Source organism: Nycticebus coucang, chromosome 20 (genome assembly GCF_027406575.1).
Source record: "Nycticebus coucang isolate mNycCou1 chromosome 20, mNycCou1.pri, whole genome shotgun sequence".
Taxonomy (NCBI): domain Eukaryota; kingdom Metazoa; phylum Chordata; class Mammalia; order Primates; family Lorisidae; genus Nycticebus; species Nycticebus coucang.
This window is the reverse complement of record NC_069799.1, coordinates 16,574,229-16,593,378: the sequence shown is the minus strand read 5'-3', so window position 1 is coordinate 16,593,378 and position 19,150 is coordinate 16,574,229. Positions and strand designations below refer to the sequence as shown.

At 39.9% G+C, this 19,150-nt stretch overlaps 1 protein-coding gene across 4 annotated transcripts in view; it reads left to right on the top strand.

Annotated features, from left to right (window-relative positions):
- LOC128572870 (zinc finger protein 85-like) overlaps positions 1-18,651 on the top strand; it is a 57,094-nt gene extending 38,443 nt beyond the window's left edge. For 2 of the 4 annotated variants that reach the window (XM_053573001.1, XM_053573000.1), the window contains one exon: positions 1,678-14,976. In XM_053573001.1, coding sequence (XP_053428976.1) covers positions 1,678-3,728 — 2,051 coding nt within the window. In that variant the 3' untranslated portion in view covers positions 3,729-14,976. The other 2 variants (XR_008376267.1, XR_008376266.1) reach the window with 2 other exon arrangements.
- Positions 18,652-19,150: the final 499 nt, after the last annotated feature.

Sequence of the window (19,150 nt, the reverse complement as noted above, 5' to 3'; positions counted from 1 at the left end):
TTTGTTTCTCCTAGCTGAAGTATGATGAGCTTTCTTCATTCTTCATATCTTTTTCCTTACATTTAAGACTGGTCAGTTGGGTGGCGCCTGTGGCTCAGTGAGTAGGGTGCTGGCCCCATATGCCGAGGGTGGCGGGTTCAAACCCAGCCCCCGCCAAACTGCAACAAAAAATAGCTGGGCGTTGTGGCGGGCACCTGTAGTCCCAGCTGCTCGGGAGGCTGAGGCAAGAGAATCGCGTAAGCCTAAGAGTTAGAGGTTGCTGTGAGCCGTGTGATGCCACGGCACTCTACCCGAGGGCGGTACAGTGAGACTCTGTCTCTACAACAAAAAAAAAAGACTGGTCAGTCATTTTCATTGTGTTCAATACCCTAATTTTTCTGTTTTTACTTGGTTGTCTGTATCATTCCTATTTTATGCATTTAGCATTATTCATTTAAAAGTGTAGGGTAATTTGGACATCTCTAGTTTTTATGGTTAATTCCAGATCATTTTTTTAGTTTTTTGGGTTATGTCCCCCCCTAACATTTTGTATGTTTTAAGCTTTCATTGATTTTTGAAGACTAGAAACGCCACCTTTCACAAACTTTGTGATATGGCTGTATCCTGCAGGACTCTGACACACATTGTACAAAAAACAGAGAGCTGTACATTTAGACAGTGTTTTTTCTGTAGAAATGTGTGGCTATTTTTTCAAGGAAGCATTTTTCTACGTGTCCTCTTTAGAGTTTCTCATCACTTCCTAGACCTGAATCTGTCTGTTACATCGGAGTCTCTCTGCTGCTATAATAATGTTATCCCTTTGTTATCCCCCCAGTCTGTCTTACACACTATTGCACCGTTCCTTCCAGCACACTCACTGATGGGAGTCAGCAACCTTTCTTTGGAGACACCCTCAAAAGCAAGAAGGTTTAACACAGGTGTCATGCTTTTCCTTTTGAGGACTAAGCTGTGATTTGGAAGTTTACCTCCATTTTCACTCTTTTGTATTAAGATGGCATAAATTCTGTGATGGGGTAAATATGAAAAACTTTTCTTTTTATTCTATTTGGCTCCTTTGTTATTATTATTGTTTTTTTTATTATTTCCTATTATTATTGATGATATTTCACGTTATATACACACACACAAAAATTTATGTATGTAGGTATTTATTTATTTCAGCCTGAGTAATTGTCATTCTTGAATGAGTGCTCTGTTGTCAGGGCTCACAGGCTCAGTCTTCTGGGTGCAGGAGATCTTCTTGCCTCAGCCTCACGTGTTGCTGGGACTAGAGGCATGTGCCACTGTGCTGGACTAATTTTTCTATTTGTGGTAGAAATGGGGTCTCACTCTTGCCTAGGTTGATCTCAAACACCTGTGCTCAAGAGAGTCATTCACCTCAGTCTCCCAGAGTTCTAGGATTAAAAACATGAGCCAACACCCAGCCTATACTTTACCTCTACACCTTCTGCTTACCTGTTGTGCTGCAAATTCCTACCTGGTTTTCAGAATTCCCCAAAATGGAGTGTATACATGCAACATTTATTTATCTTTAATATAATTATCACCTACCTATTATATTATGGCATGTTCTTTATGTTCTTTACCTGATTTTGCAGATCAAATGTGCAATGTATATTTACTGGATTCTGCTAAAAAGCCAGTGGCTAAAATTGTTATTCTTTAAATTTCTTTCAGCTCTATATAATCATTCTACTGAAGATCATTTGCAAGAGAGGGGCACAAATATTTTATTTCCAGATATGATCCTGAGCAGATATCAAAGCTGTGACTCTGAGAATTTAAACTTAACAAAAAATTGGGAAAGTGTGTATGAGTGTGATGAGCAGAAAGTATGTTACAGTGGACTTGACCAATGTTTAACAGGTACCTATGGCAAAGTCTTCCAATGTAGAAACTCTTTGAACACCTTCAGACAATTGTCAAATCTCAATAGACAAACATTGATATATACCTTAGAGAAAACTTTTAATTGTAAAAGGTATGGGAAAGCCTCTAACTTCTGCTCACATGTTACAGAACATAAGATAACTCATGTTGGAAAAAAACAGGCCAAATGCAAAGAAGGTAGCCATGTTTTTCAGTGCTGCTCAAGATTTCATACTGGAGAGAAACTGGACAAGTATGAAAATGATGGCAAATGTCTTAGCCATAGTTCAAAATATTGTAACCATGAGAATTTTTATACTGGTGAAAAAACCAGCAACTACAAGGAATGTGACAATCTTACCAAGCAGTACTCACATGTTTCTGGACAAAAAAGAATTGATTCTGGAGAGAAACCCTTCAAACGTGAAGAATGTGAGAAAACCTTTAACCAGCACTCTCTCCTCTTTACACATCAAAGAATTCATTCTGGAGATAAACCCTATAAATCTCAGGAATGTGGCAAAGCCTTTAATAATTACTCAAAACTTTCTGTACATCAAAGAATTCACTCTGGAGACAAACCCTACAAATGTCAAGAATGTGGCAAAACTTTTAACCGGCACTCAAACCTTTCTGTACATCAAATAATTCACTCTGAAGAGAAACCCTACAAATGTCAAGAATGTGGCAAAGCCTTTAAGCACTACTCAACCCTTTCTGTACATAAAAGAATTCACTCTGGAGAGAAACCCTACAAATGTCAAGAATGTGGCAAAACTTTTAACCGGTACTCAAACCTTTCTGTACATCAAAGAATTCACTCTGGAGACAAACCCTACAAATGTCAAGAATGTGGCAAAACTTTTAACCGGCACTCAAACCTTTCTGTACATCAAATAATTCACTCTGGAGAGAAACCCTACAAATGTCAAGAATGTGGCAAAGCCTTTAAACACTACTCAACCCTTTCTGTACATAAAAGAATTCACTCTGGAGACAAACCCTACAAATGTCAAGAATGCAGCAAAGCCTTTTATGTGTACTCATGCCTCTCTAAACATCAAAGAATTCATTCTGAAGAGAAATCCTACAAATGTCAAGAATGTGGTAAAGCCTTTAAGCAGCACCCAGGCCTTTTTATACATCAAAAAATTCACTCTGGAGAGAAACCCTACAAATGTCAAGAATGTGGCAAAGCCTTTAAGCAGCACTCAGGCCTTTCTGTACATCAAAGAGTTCACTCTGGAGAGAAACCCTACAAATGTCAAGAATGTGGCAAAGCCTTTAACCATTACTCAAGCTTTTCAGTACATCAAAGAATTCACTCTGGAGACAAACCCTACAAATGTCAAGAATGTGGCAAAGCCTTTAACAATCACACAAGCTTTTCAGTACATCAAAGAATTCACTCTGGAGAGAAACTCTACAAATGTGAAGAATGTGGCAAAGCCTTTAAACAACACTCACACCTTTCTAGACATCGAAGAATTCATTCTGGAGAGAAGCCCTACAAATGTCAAGAATGTGGCAAAGCATTTAACCATCACACAAGCTTTTCTAGACATCTAAGAGTTCACTCTGGAGAGAAACCCTACAAATGTCAAGAATGTGGCAAAGCCTTTTCCCAGCACTCAGGCCTTTCTGTACATCAAAGAATTCATTCTGGAGAGAAACCCTACAAATGTCAAGAATGTGGAAAATCCTTTAAGTACCACACAAGCTTTTCTAGACATCAAAGAATTCACTCTGGAGAGAAACCCTACAAATGTGAAGAGTGTGGCAAAGCCTTTATCTGTGTCTCAAACCTTTCTGTACATCAAAGAATTCACTCTGGGCATAAAACTGACAAATTTAAATAATGTACTAAAGCCTTTTACCTTAGTTAAACTCGTGGTGAACATCACAGAATTACTTTTGGAGAGAAACTCTACAAATGTGAAGAATGCGGCAAAGCATTTACACTGTACTCAACCCTTTCTGTACATCAAAGTATTCATTCTTGAAAGAAACTCCACAGGGGTCAAAATGTGGCATAGACTTTCATTAGTTTGTAAACATTTCTAGACATTTAAGAATTTATTGTGGAGAGAAACCTTATAAATATGGACAACATGGCAAACTAACTCACATTCAATCCTCACTGTACATAGATGAAATCATACAGGAGAGAAACCTTCCATTTGAAGACTGGCAGTGCCTTGACCTGGTATTCATAGCATGCTAAGCATAGAAGAATTCCAACTGGAGAGTAATCCTACAAATGTGAGCAGTGTGGCAATGACTTAAACAGAGCTCAACCCTTACTACACATAAAAACAGTCATATTGGAGAGAAATCTTCCAAATGCCAATAATGTGGCAAATGTTTTCAGTAGTCCTCAGTCTTTGTAAACATAAGAGAAACCATAGGAGGAAAAATGGAAACAATGTGAAGATGTGGCAAAGCCTCATGCCAGTATGCACTGTTTTCTGTACACAATAAAATTCATGTTGAAGAGAAAGTCTACAAATGTGAAAAGCTTCACAACTGTTTAGTGCTTAAATCATTGTATAAATAAAAAAAATTATAAAATAGAAATCACCTACAAATGAAAGTATCAAATCCTATAACCACTACTCATTTCAGTACATAAAAGAATTCATAGAGAAATTCTACTTATATGAAGAGTATGACAATATCTTTAAATATATCTCATGCTTTTCCAATCCTAATTCAAATGGAAGAAATACTCTACAAATGTCAGTCACATCTCACAGCCTTAAAGTTGTGTTTATCCTGTTAGATAGGGCTAAGGAGAGACGGGGCAGATGACAGTAGGAGATTTTTTGTCCATACTTAGAGGAACAAATTGAGCAGAGGGGGCTTCCAAGAAAAAAAAGCTGACATTTCAAGGCTTCCCAAAACTGAACTGATGTTTGTTCTACAAAAACGAGTCTCAGAGTTAGAGAGGCCACAATGTGGAGATATGGCCAAGGCCACAAAAAAGGCACTTTGCAGTGGGCATACAAGTAAGAGGACCGTAAGCTCAAGTGATCTATTTTCATTAACATAATACAATTTACACCAGTTCTATCATACTCTACAATTACAATGACAAATAGTGTCCATTGATAACAATGATAGAAATGGGAGGACTCTCCATTCTGGAAGGTTTTCCATTTTCCAAAAAAAAAAAAAAAATCATGAATATTTTATCACCACACCACTTAACATAGAATTGGAAAATCCATGTAAGGGGCAACATCTTACTAATCCCAGGGTCTTCTCTGCTTGAGAATGTAGATGTGTTCCTTCCCTGGAGTGCACAGTTCTTTACTAACTTTGTCCTTTTAAACAATTGTATCTGCTTGTTCTGCTCATTTGTTTCACTGTCTTAGTTGTAATAGCCACTCTTTGACACTTGGAACAAAAAAATGGAAAACACACCTCACCTCTGGTCCCCTAATATCTGAAATTTTGGTGCCACCATCTTCATTAAAAGATTTGTCAAAAGGGCAGTGTCTGTCACTCAAAGGAGAAGGGCGCCATACCCATATGCTGGAGGTGGTGGGTTCAAGCCCAGCCCTGGCCAAAAACTGCAAACAAACAAACAAAAAAGATTTGTCAAAGTTTTCCAGAGACATACATCATTTACTCCTGAAGTGTCAGAGCATAGAAATCTTTAAACGTCTGCCCTACTTGGAAATTTTCTTCCACTAATTAAAAAAAAAAAAAAAAAACAGATTCAAAGCAGTAGACTTGCTCTTTCTGGACCTGACCAAGCACCAGTCGCCATCATGTAAATTGATACAGCACAAGAACCAAAAGTTTCGACACAAGGAGCTCAAAATCTGGGTATTTAACTAATGCTGCTGGTCAAGCTGTCCAGGTTTCTGGGCAGAAAGACCAACTCTACCCTCAACCAGGTGGTCCTGAAGATGTTTTTTATGAGTTGCACCAATTGGCCACCACTCTCTCTTTCGTGGATGATATAAAAGATGAAACTTCCTGGCCAGGAAAACAAAACAGCTGTGTTTGTGGGGATCATAACTGATGTTGTGTTGGTTCAGAAGTGCCCAAACTGAGGGAATGTTCCTTGTGCATGTGCAGCTGGACCTGCATCCTCATCCTCAAGGCTGGGGAAAGAGCCTCACCTTCAACAAGCTTGCCCTGGACTCCAGCGAGGGCTGTGGCACTGTTCTGCTTTCCGGTTTTCACAAGGGCCAGGAGCAGTACCAGCATTTTGGCAAAGACGCATGAATCCCACACAGCAACACCAAATACTGTTTCCACTGGAAGGGCTGAAAGTTCAAGTGTACCAGCGGCCAATGGGACAGCACAGGCTACAAAAACTAACCCTGGAAACTACTATCTTATTAAAAATATTTTGGATGCAAAAATAAACAAAAAACAACAAGCAACAGTGTACTTGACTGAACTGCTCAACCTCTAAATGTTATAGTAGAAGCGGCTACACAGTTTTTTGAAAATGACTTACAAGAGAACAAGAAAAAGATTTAAAATTTGCAGTCCTTGCTTTACAAATTGGATCATTGCAGAAGCAATAGCGGTCCTCTGAAAATAAATTAACGTTATCTTGTTTTATTCCTCGTATGTATGCAGATACTACAGAAAATCTGAACATTGGAAAGTTTATTGTCTGGTGTTAAAAAAAAAAAAAAAAAGAAAAGAAAAGGAAAACAAAAGCCTCCCCATGCCTCAGAAAGGTAAATTTTCTCCTGTTGGACAGTATTCAGTTGATGGATGGCTACAGCTGATCCTCAATCCCACCCCACCATTAAACTTAAAGTAGAGGATCAGGAACTGGAATTTTTGATTGACACTGGTGCGACATTTTCTCATTTGATCAGAAGAATTATCTCTACCTCTCACCTCTGATTCTATTCAAGCTAATGGAGTCTCTCCACAACCTACTTCATTATCTCTCAGAGTTCTACTATATCTCTAGGTTCTGTTAACACTCACCATGCCTTTCTAATATCTGATTCTCAGCAGCAAACATTTTTGATAGAGACCTGTTATGTAAATTGAAGGCTACATTGTAATGTAATGAAAATAGTATTTTTATGTTTCTGCTCTCAGATGAAACTCCAAACTTCCTACTGTCTTTAATGGAAACCCACTCTGATTTAATTCAATAGTCTCTTAATGAGACTATTGTAGGGGGTGTCCCACATAGACTTTGGGCAAAACATGTAAATGAAATCTGACTACTACTATGTCCAGAGACTTTAAGCATCTCCTGAAAAAAAAAAAACAACCTTTTCCCTCAGTAGCTGAATGCCCCCTCTCATGAGATGCAAAACAGGAAATACACCTATAATAGACTCCCTTTTACAGCAGAGAGGACTCATTTTTAACACCTCACCCTGTAACATCCCAATTCTACCAGTGAAAAAGGAAGGAAAAATTGATTCAGATGGGAATCAAATCTACCGATTTGTACAAGATCTGAGAGCCATAAACTCCTCTGTAATCCCTGTACACTCTGCTGTACCAAATCCAGCTATAATCCTTAATCTTGATTCCTGCTAATGCAGCCTGGTTTACAATGGCTCATCTCTGCCCAGCTTTCTTTTCAATTCTCTTGCACCCTGATTCACAGTTTCTCTTTGCATTTACCTTCAGAGAGAGACAATAAAGACCTGAATTCTCCAAGGATAATCTGAATCTCCTTCAATATTCTCTGAAAGTATCAAGGCTGATTTAGACTCTTATATCTTTACCTGTGGATCTGCTCTGGTTCAGTACATTCATGATGTTCTACTCTGTAATCACACTAAACAAGGTGCCCTCTTAGACTCTCTCATTCTATTAAAATCTCTAGCTAAAAAAGGCCATAAAGCCTCTCAGTTCAAACTCCACTGCGTACAGAACACTTACTTAGTTAGGACCCAAAATATCTCAAGGCACTCAAAAACTCACCCCAAAACACCTTGAGTCAATTTTGTCTATTCCCTTTCCCAAAACTAAAAAATAAGTAGGTATAATTCTAGGGACAGCTGGCTACTGTCCCCGATGGATTGCCAACTTTGCTGCCCTCACTAAGTCATTATATTCCCTTCTTCCTGACAGTATCCAAGAGCATATCCTCTGACCTAGCAGGCATTAGACTTCTTTAAAATTCTCAAATTAGTATTATCCACATCTCTTTCTCTGGGCTTACCCAGTTTTGATAAACTTTTCCATTTATACTGCCATAAAAATAATGGAATTGCTGCTGGTATTTTAGGACAGCCTTTTCCCTTTCAGATCTATCCTATAGAGTATATTTCATTTCAATCAGATCCCTTGGCTGCAGGCATGTCCCCATGCTTATGTGCGGTAGTGGCAGCTGCCACCCTAATTAACAAAGCCAGCACCCTCATATTAGGTTCCCCTATTCATCTACATGTTCCCCACACTCTCTTACAAGTTCACAAACAGCATCTCTCTACTAGATGATGGACCACCTATGAACAATCCTCACTAACCAACCCCTCCACTATTTTACACCATTGCAACATTTTAAATCCAGCTACATTCCTACCTCCCCCTGATGAAGACCTCCTACTACATTTCACATGACTGCCTCTCAGCTGTTGATGTGATTTTAAAACAATGAGAAAATTCCTCAGGAATTCCTTTAGACATACCAGACTTAATTTTCTTTTGTGAAGGCGATTTCAAAGATAGTGTAGGGATTATGGTGAAAATTGCCCCTTTCCCTTGGTTGATTCACTGGAAGATCTACTCACAATACTGGTAGATTTATAAAAGAAAGATTTATTTCTAAATATGTGCACGAGGGGAACCACAGAAATGATAATGCAAATGATAAGTTCAGAGACTTTTATAGATGTCTTTTGGAAAGGATGGGGAAGAATATGGAAAGTATAGGTGCAGCAAGTGATTGCTAGGGGGCAGTGTGTGTAGATGGGTGGAAAGAGATTTATCTGTAGATTAACCTCAGAGACAGGTATCCTGCTTCAAATAACTCTGGGATCAGATCTATTAGCATGGAAAAAGAAAGTCAGCAGCCCCTTCTGATAATCAGGTTGCTCAGGTTTTATGTAGAAAGACAAAATGCCTCCTTTAATGCTTCCTGATCATGAATGACCTTTAAGTCAAAATATTCTTTATATCAATGAGTCACATATTGGGGCAAAATTTCCTTAGCTCCTTCAATAGTATAATAGCTGGCTATACTATAGTTTCTCCACATGAAATCCTGGAGGCATACTCCCTGCCTACTATAAAATCAGCACAATCTGCTGAACTTATAGCTCTCACTAGAGCTTGCACATTGGCACAAGGAAAAACTGTCACTACACAGACTCTAAACATGCCTTTGAAGTCTGCCATGCAGTTGTCATGATTTGGAAATCTGAGGTTTCTTAACGTCAGCTGGAACCCCTATTGCCAATGGGCCTATAATTGCTTCCCTTTCAGGTTACTGTTATTCATTGTCCAGCCCATACTAAAGAAACAGATGCTGTATTTCTAGGAAATGATACAGCTGGCAGAGCTGCAAAACATGTTGCTGAAATGGTCCCCCCCCATCCTTTTTTCATTCAACTTATTACCTTCCCCTTATCCTTATTTGGTATCAATAATCATCAGATTAATATCCCACAGACTGTAAATGATAAATGGATACACAATTGTGCTAAACAGTTATCAAATGAATTATATATTGGACCAAATGGACCCACTGTGGCCCTCTTTTCTTTAACTTTTTGGCTTGCACTTATCCCTCACCAAATGGGACCTATGTGCAAGTGGGAGATAATTAAGGAACTAAAATATAGTCGTTACTTCCCTGGGATCTACAGAATCTCTGACCAAATTATTTTTCAGTATACTATTTGTAAATTTCACCAAATCTCTGGAGGAGACCAATAATCTCTAGGGAGTCCCCAGTGACATGTTGCCATTTATGGCACTCCAAATCGATTTTATAGATTTACCTCCAGCTTTAGGGTTTTCTTACTGCTTAGTTATTATCTGTTTACTGGGTGGACTGAATGTTACAAAGCCAGATGTGCAGATGCTCTGACAGTAGTAAAGAAATTGATACTTGAAATTATTCCTTCATTTGGTATACCCTTATGGATTAAATCAGAACAAGGAGCACATTTCTTTTCTTTTTTTCTTTCTTTCCTTTTGTTTTTTAAGACAGAGTCTCACTTTGTTTTTTCTGGAGAGTGCTGTGGTCTTATAGCTCACATCAACCTCAAAAGCTTGGGCTCAAGCAATTCTCTTGCCTCAGCCTCCCTAGTAGCTGGTACTACAGTCAGCTGCCACAACACCTGCCTGGGTTTTTTGTTTGTGTCTTTCTTTGTTTATCACTCCTGTGCTGGGTTCTAACCGAAAAGCCCCTTTGCACGTAGCCAGTGCCCTAAAGCTATGGACACCACCCAAGGAACACTTCACAGCAGAAATAAACCGTCTGCTTGCAAAGGCTCTGGGGTACTCATTAAAATTTTGTATCCCATGTCATCCTCAATCCTCAGGACAGGTAAAATGTAAAAACCTAGACATAAACAGAAGTTTGGCAAAAACATGTCAAGACATTGGACTTAAATGCCCAGAAGCACTACCTTTGCCCATTATAAACATCCATAACATCTCAAATACAACACATGGATTAACACCCTTTGTAATAGTGTTTGATCACCCTATGTCTGTTGGTACCCCTAAACTTCCTGGGCTGACTGGAAAGTATAGCCATCTGAGTGAACAATTTGATACCATGACTAGCTATATACGGGGACAGATTAATGTACTTGGAACATGTTGTCAACAGTGAGAAAAGCACGGACTCCAACAACTGATAAGCCTTGCCATCCCTTTCAACCAGGAAGTCATGTATACATCAAAATTTTTAGAAGAAAACATGCACTGTCACCTTGCTCAGAAGGCCCTGATGAAGTACTCTTAACCACCAGCACTGTCAAAAAACAAAAAGAAAAACACTCCTGGATTCACTTGAGACACTCCAGAATACACCGAAACCGTTATAGATTGACCCCTACAGGTAACCTGAAAGTAAGGATTTCCCGGGTCTGTCCCCAGGCTTCTAAAGTAGATGACTCCCGGAAGTAGACAGCTATATCCCAAAGTCACGGATCAAGAAACCTCATTTAATCTATATTCCTTGCCTTTTAATCTTCCCAATGGTCATTTTTAAACAATTTTTACTTTAGGTATCCCACACTTTCAGACATAACACAGTTGAAGCTGAGTAGAAGTTACCTCAATTATTGCATTCTCTCTTATCTTCCACTATTGCTCTTCTTTCAAACTATGCCTTACTCTTACTACTAACACTTACTGTTTTTCCAGCAGGTGAAGCGCAGACATGGCACCCTTTTGTACCAGTCTTTCAAACCCAGGCCACACTAACTCATCAGTCTGATTGCTGGTTATGCCAACATGTAGATCATGCAAAGAAAACAGAATTTGTTTTTATTTCTGCCAATATGAGTGTCTGGTGGAGCCAATCTGGAAAACAGAAGTATGAAAGGATGTGGCATCGACAGCCAGAGAAGAAGCAACATAGTCTTCACCTAATGGTGAGACAACTAGATATAGAAAAAGTTCTGGGGCGGCACCCATGGCTCAAAGGAGCAGGGCGCTGGCCCCATATACCGGAGGTGGGGGGTTCAAACATGGCCCCAGCCAAAAGCTGCAAAAAAAATAGAAAAAAGTTCCGGAGGGGTGGCACCTATGACTCAAAGGCGTAGGGCGCTGGCCCCATATGCCAGAGGTGGCAGGTTCAAACCCAGCCTTGGCCAAAAAAAAAAAAAAAACAAAGTTCTGGGGAAACTCAAGAGCTATCTTTTGTTCAGGTAAAGTCACTAGAAAAGAATTTTCCCCTGTAAATTGAAAATCAAAATGATGCTGGATCTTTGCTAGGTAATATCCTGGAAGTATATTATGATTAACCCATATGGTTTGATTCCACAAATGATATTCTTAGACCTATCACAGAGATGGTTGATGGTGCTGACACTAACCTTCATAAGGACAAAACTTGCCAAATTACTATATGTTGTGGACAGCCCACAGGCCAGGCCTATGCAACTTGGGATAGTTGACTATCTCTCCTTTTAAAACTGCCAAGCATTAACAATTACATTGGGATAGACCAAACGTCTGGACAAAGCCTGGTTAGGTGACAGCATCAAGCCATATAACTGCCAAAACCACACAAAATGCCTTTTATATCAAATATTTCCTAACCTGTTCTGTTCCTACAAATTGACAGGGACCACTGTGTGCAGTGGTTCACACCTATAATCCCAGCACTTGGGAGGCCGAGGTTGGTGGATTTCCTGAGCTCATAGGTTTGAAACCAGCCTGAGCAAGAGTGAGGCCTCATCTCTAAGAGTAGCCAGGTGTTGGCAACGCCTGTAGGTCATTCAGTAGACCACCAGTCACATACACCCAGGATGGCAGGTTTGAACCAGGTCTGGGAATGCTTAAACAATGACAACTGCAAAAAAAAATAGCCGGACATTGTGGCAGGCACCTGTAGTCCCAGCTACTTGGGAGGCTGTCAAGAAAATCAATTAAGCCCAAGAGTTTGAGGTTGCTGTGAGTTCAGAATACATGGCACTCTACCCAGGGTGACAGCTTGAGACTCTTGTCTCACAAATAAATGAATAACCAAATATTTAAAATAAATAAATAAAAACACCAGGCATTGTTGCGGGCACCTCTAGTCCCAGCTGATTGGAAGGCTAAGGCAAGAGAATCGCTTAAGCCCAGGAGTTTGAGGTTCCTATGAGCTATGTTGCCATGGTACTCTACCAAGGATGACAATGTGAGATTGTGTATCAAAAAAAAAAAAAAATTTCTCAGGGGCACATGACAACTGGATATGTGAAAGTGCCAGTGAGAAGGAGAAGACACAGCAAACTCCACAATGAAAAGTCACAGGTTTTAACTTCACTCTGTCTATAAATACCACTGGTGTTTTTCATCTTCTGTAGTAGTAACATATACAAATGGTTTCCACCTGAATGGTCAGGACGCTGTAGTCTTAGTTATCTGACACCAGCTGTTACTAAGTACTCCACTGTAAATGCCAGTCGAATTAAAAACTTGGCTTCTTTTGTTCATAAGGTGGTACTTTATAGACATACGAAATGTGACATTGTAAAAAATCCCCTTGTATATGTAGGAATCATGGCAAAACCTGCCTTTTTCCCTTGGTTGCTTCATTCAAAGATTAACTCACAATTGTGGTAGTTTCTTTTTAAATTTTTTTGTGTGTGTCTGTTTACAATTGTGGTAGATTAATAAGAGAAAGGTTGAGCAGTGCCTGTATCTCAGTGGGTGGGGCACCAGCCACATACACCAAGGCTGGCGGGTTTGAACCCAGCCTGGGCCAGGTAAAACAATGGAAAAATATATATATATTATATTTTATACAAATATTATATATATATATATATGGGCATTATGGGGGGTGCCTACAGTCCCCGCTACTTGGGAGGCTGAGGTAAGAGAATTATTTGAGCCCAAGAGTTGAAGGTGGCTATGAGCTATGACGCCATAGCACTACCCAGGGAGACAGCTTGAGACCCTGTCTCAAAAAATAAATAAATAAATAAATGAGAAAAAGATTTAATTCTAAATACCATGTGTATGGGTGGAAGCACATTAATGATTACCCATAGTTTCGGTGATGGTCAGAGACCTTTACAGACGCCTTTTGGAAGGGAGGGTAGAGAACGTGGGAAAGTATAGGTGCAGCAAGTGGTTGCTGGGGGAGTGTATGTAGATGAGTGGAAACAGATTTATCTGTAAATTAACATCAGAGACAGGTATCCTGCTTCAGATGACCTTGGGGCCAGATCTATTAGCATAAGAATAAGGTAATAAGGAAGTTACCCAGCCCCTTTTGATTCCCAATAAGGTTACTCAGGTTTTATGTAGATATTAAAAAGGCCTCTTCCAATGCTTCCTGATCATGACTAGTCTTTAATTGAAAATATTCTTTATACCAAGTTTAGGCCTAAGTGAGCCTAGACTAAAGCAGATAAGTGTTAAGCCGAGGCTAGAATGGAAAAATACTAGTTAACTCCTGGCAATTTCCAGACTGAAAGTTTTCAAAAAAGAAATGAAGTTAAGTCCAGTTCACCCCCAAGATAAATGAGAAAGTACTAATTTTTTTTTAGTTCTAGTTCACTCCCAGTTTCTTGCTTGGATAACTCCCTGGGAAACAAACCAACTCTGAACAACCTTTAAACAATACCAGGGGGAGAAAATACTGAGACAAAGATGTATAAACTAATATGTACACGTGGTGTATGACATATAACTAAGTCAAAAAAATTCTACTTCTGTACAATGCTTGCTTGCTATCCTGCCCAGATGCACCTGGACAGCCTGTGGCAACCAGGATGCAGACCAAGCCTTAAAAATCCAACCCCTTCAATACTCAGGGCTGCTCTCAGTGTTGAGACACTGAGGCAGTCGCCAAGCAGCTCTTAAATAAAGGGACTCTGTTATGAAGTCAACTTGTTTGGCAGTGTGGTCTTTGTGAAACTCCCAGGCACAACACAAGGAGTCTTATTTGGGGGTGAAATTTCCTTAGCTCCTTCATTTCCTTCAACTTGAATTTCCCTAGAAGTTTCACACATTAAGAGCTGAGTTGGAACCTGGGGAGAGAGAGCGTGGGTTAGTAATTTAGTCATAAGATGTTTGAAAAGAGATACAAGAACATAAATTAGTATGAGAATAAATAAACAGAAAAGAACAGGTCTGAGCACATTTCCCCATAGCCCATTAAACTAGTCTCTCATTCCTGGGAATAGGTCAGTCCAATGGAATGGTTTCATTAATTTGGTGAAGAATATTTATCTTCTCTTTTAAGAGATGTAGATGAGTCTTTATTTGCCCTGACTGATTAAAGTACACAAAACACTTTCCTCCAATAACAGTATAAAAAGAAAGAAAAAAATAATCCTGTGACGCTCCAATCAAAATCTTTGTGCCTTTACTCCTTACATCTTGCTGAGGCACACACTCCCTGCTGGAATGTCTTTGCATTGAGACTCCCCATTGGTAACTGTACAGGATGATGTGTCCTGAGTCACCGTTCTGTTGCTTCTCATTCTAGGGCTTCACACTTGTCTGAAGATGACCCAGGATGCCCAAAACATCCAGTTTACTGGAGTGTTCCACGAATATCAATTCCTGGCACATACCTATCCAGTGGATAGCCTGAAATATGGGGATGGAGCCTCTCAGAGAGTAAATGAATGGCTTTCACCTTGAGAGTAGTCTCTTATTATACCCTTCATGTAAATAGCTAAACAATTGGGACTTTACTTGGTTTTTTTTTGGAGACACTGTCAAGCTGTCACCCTAGGTGACGTCACAGCTCACATCAAACTCAAACTCTTCGGTTTAAGCAATTCTCTTGTCTCAGCCACCCAAGTTAGTTGGGATTACAGGCACCCACTACAATGCCTGGCTATTTTTTTGGCAGTTGTCATTGTTGTTTAACTGGCAAAGGCTGGGTTTGAACCCACCACCCTTGGTATATGTGGCCAGTGACCTGATGATTCAGCTCAGCCACCACCCAGGATTTTAATTGTTTTTAATACCAGCCTCTATATTCATTTCTGTTCTATATTTCCTTTCCCAGTTTCTCCTGCTATAGCACTCTCGTTGGAGGTTTCAGGCAATAACCTTCAAAGTCACCTGGCAGGGCTTTTCTATTTCTCTGGTCAGGACCAGCATTCAGATTTCCGGGAACTGTGACTCCTCTGGGGTTCTCTACCCCGGCCTTAATTGTAGATGGTGGTAGGTCAATATAAGTACGAGTTTTGACCTTTCCCTGTGTTAAACATAGAGTAGTGTATCTGGTGAGGAGCTCAAGCTCCCTCCTGGTGACTTTGCATTCATAGAAGCTATAAAGGAGTCATTCTTTGTCCTAACTCAATGATGTGGTTACCCAGATTACATCCCTCCTCCCCTTTTCCCAAAGTCCAATTAAGACAAGTCCCGCAAGAAGCTTCCTCAGGCTTCAGCAGTGTGCCAACTATCTGGCTGCTAGTGTGTGGCTGGAACAAGGCACATTGACCATCTTAAAAGTTACTTTTGCTTCCCACAGGGCATTAAAGCTCTCTTCAGCCACTGTGATGAATCCAGGCAAGGATTCCTTTCGTCTTTGTTGCCATGCATGTGGTCAAGTTGATGGTATAAATGCCCTTCTACCTTGGTTTCAGGGAGATCAGGTTCTGATCTTTGACCTAGATGTGATCTCCTTGATCCCCCAGAGAGAAAGAATGTACCAACACAAAAGACTAAGCAAAACATGGTTAATTACCCAAGAGTAGATCTTTCTTGTTACTCTTCCTAGGTCTTCTGCCTGTTGAATTCAGTCTCTTCCCCCTTAGTAATGTCATACAGTGGTTTGGAAGTCTGTATGTTTCACAGTTTTTCTCAGAAATTCTCAGGGCTTTCATCTGGCTTCTGCATCACCTCACCCACTTTGCATATGTGTGTGGCCTTCTGGTTCCCTGAAACTGACAGGGATGAAGTCAAGGTTGGGTTCAGTGTAAGAGAATGAAACCACTTAGGAGTTACCTACAAATATCTACAAGTTCTGTATTTCGAGGCTAAGGTTTACACAATGAGAGCATTAGTATACCTACTTAAACACTTAGCACAGTTCTTAAGTTAATACCTAGTTTTAAGAGGCCCTACAGAACTACTCCAAATTTCTGGAAACTTCGAGTGAATATTTGTGAACATCAGTTGGGTGTGGGGCCCTTTATGTGGTTGTCACACTCACATCATATACTGGGAAATTCTCATTCAAATTCTAATTTTCCTGAGGTATCTACTGTGTACAACATTTAATACTGCACAGATTTTTCCAGTGTAGCCAACAGGAGACCTTTGTTGAGCCTTAAAGTTTCAGAGCAAATATAAATATTAGATATTGTTCTATACTCGTTGCCCAAGAATTGCCTAAGCCCAAGAGTTTGAGGTTGCTGTGAGTTGTCACAGCAGGGTACGCTAACAAGGGTGACAGACAGATTCTGTATTAAAAAGAAAAATTTTTTTTCATTCTTTTTGCCCTTTTAAATTCATTGAACAAATCAGTTTAGTAAAACAGCTATGTCTCAGTTTATGAGATGATGTTTATAAGGCTGGAATCTAATACAGTTTTTTTTCCCCTTTTGAATCATTTCTCTCTCTTTAATTTTTTCTTTAATAAAGGCAAATTATAGCACAACTAACTTAGTTGCCAAAATAAACCGTACCTTATGTATACTAGGTCTGTATTTGCATAAAGTGCAGCAAGAATAATTATTAGCCACATAGACTTTTCTTGTCTTTAAAATTGGCTTTTCTGAAACCTTTAATAAAAATCTCAGGTTAGACTTGAAAGCCTTCCACAAGCCCAGGTTTCATCTCTGCCATTAGATACCTCTATGCATTGGGTAAATTCCTCTTCTCTTGAGGTCCCCAAGCCAATTCAGACTTTGGAACATGTCAGAAAGCAACCTTCTTTACTTATCACAGATCAGGAAACGTTATTGATGAGTATCTGGCCAGTTTTTCCAAAGGGCTTTTTTTATTGGTCTTGTAAAGTCACCCTTAATTCCTTAGCAATTTGGAATCCTCTGAGTCACAGTCTTGGTAAAATAACCAGTGCCTTCATAACATCCTATAGAAGAAAACGGATTCTTATTGAAGTTATGCAAATAACTGTACTGTTAGAAATTAAGAATACTTACAAATGGCTTTCAAATTCTGGAGAAATCAAGGAGAGAGAAAAAAATAAATGTTTCAAATTCTACCTATAAGTACATACATCATTGAAATCTACAAATAGCTGAAGATACAGAAAATGGCTTTTATTACTTCTGTAAAACAGAATACAGACTGGATCACCAGTGTTGCAAACCAAAAAAGCCCTAACAAATCAGCCCCATTCCATGTAAATGATTTCTTTTCTGTTAAAAGTTAGATTAGCAGGGCAGCCGAGTGACAGCTTCCTTGCATCTGGGCACCGTGAGTCTGGGAGATAGGACTCCAGGCATCTCTGGCTGGTGGGATCTGCCTATCATCACCCCTAAGAGGATACAGGGAGTCAGCGAGAGACTTCTGGACCCCAAGAGGAGGACTAAAACAGTTGAAAACCGGAAGTGGTCACGTGTGTTCAATCCGTCTAAACCCGACCGCAACTGTAAATTCAGTAGCAGTGAGACTGCAAACCAGAAAGGCCTTACCTGTGAACTGTTTTGGTGTCTTTGGACTTGGCACTCAGCTGAACTGCCTTGGGGAGAGCCTGAGCGGGAGTGCAGAGAACTTTGGCCTTTGTCTAGGGTCACAGTCTGAGCCGCTGAGCCAGACGGAGCTAATAGTGTTTGGCTCTGGGTCAGAGGCAGCCATTTTGAGCGATCTGCCCCAGCAAGCTCCACCCTCAGGGTCGCAGAGCTAGAATTGGGTGGGAGCAGGTAACCCAGGAACCAAGTAGCCTAAGGGCAGGGTCTGAGCCGCCTTGAAGCCCTAACCCTCAGAGGCAGAGGGAGAACAGTTTTGGCACACAGGGTAAGTGGATAGCCACTTCAGCAGTGATTCCAGCGACAAGAACTTCCCTGGGAAAGCTTCTGCTCAGCAAGTGAATAAGTTCAAAGAGCCTTTTAAGTGGGCCGAAGAGAGATTTAGGGTGTCTACCTGCTGGGGTTTGAGAAACTAGCAGCCTCCAGTAGTATCAGAACTGTGATTAACATCTCATACTCCAGAAGACCACGTGTTGCCCAGACAATATTCAATAAAATATACATACTGCTTTGTTTTTGGTTGTTTTTTTTTTTTTTTTTTGGTTTGGTTGTTTTATTTGTTTATTTTGATGTTGTTGATTGTTGTTTTGTTTTTTAAGTTCAACCTTTTCCACACAGATCCTTTATCTTTCTCAAATTTTCAAGTTTAATTATAATTTCCCATTGCTGCCTATTTCAATAATTAGAACTTGATATTTGTTAGTGTTTCTACAGCTTTTATTTGGTTTTTCACCCAATTTTATCCCATAAAGTTTTCTGCTTGCTTGTTTTGGTTTGATTTATAACATTTTCGTCTTTCCTCTCTACTTGGTGGAGGTGGGGTACTGTGTCTGATCAGGTTAGCAAAGAGCTGCTGACCGCAAGGGAACCACCCAACTGGGCACTCCCAGAAGGTGGTTTTTTTTTAAGGTTGTATCAAAGTACCCTACTGTACACCTATATTGCTCTGTCTCCCTCTTTCTGTGCCTCTCTTCTTTTTGTCA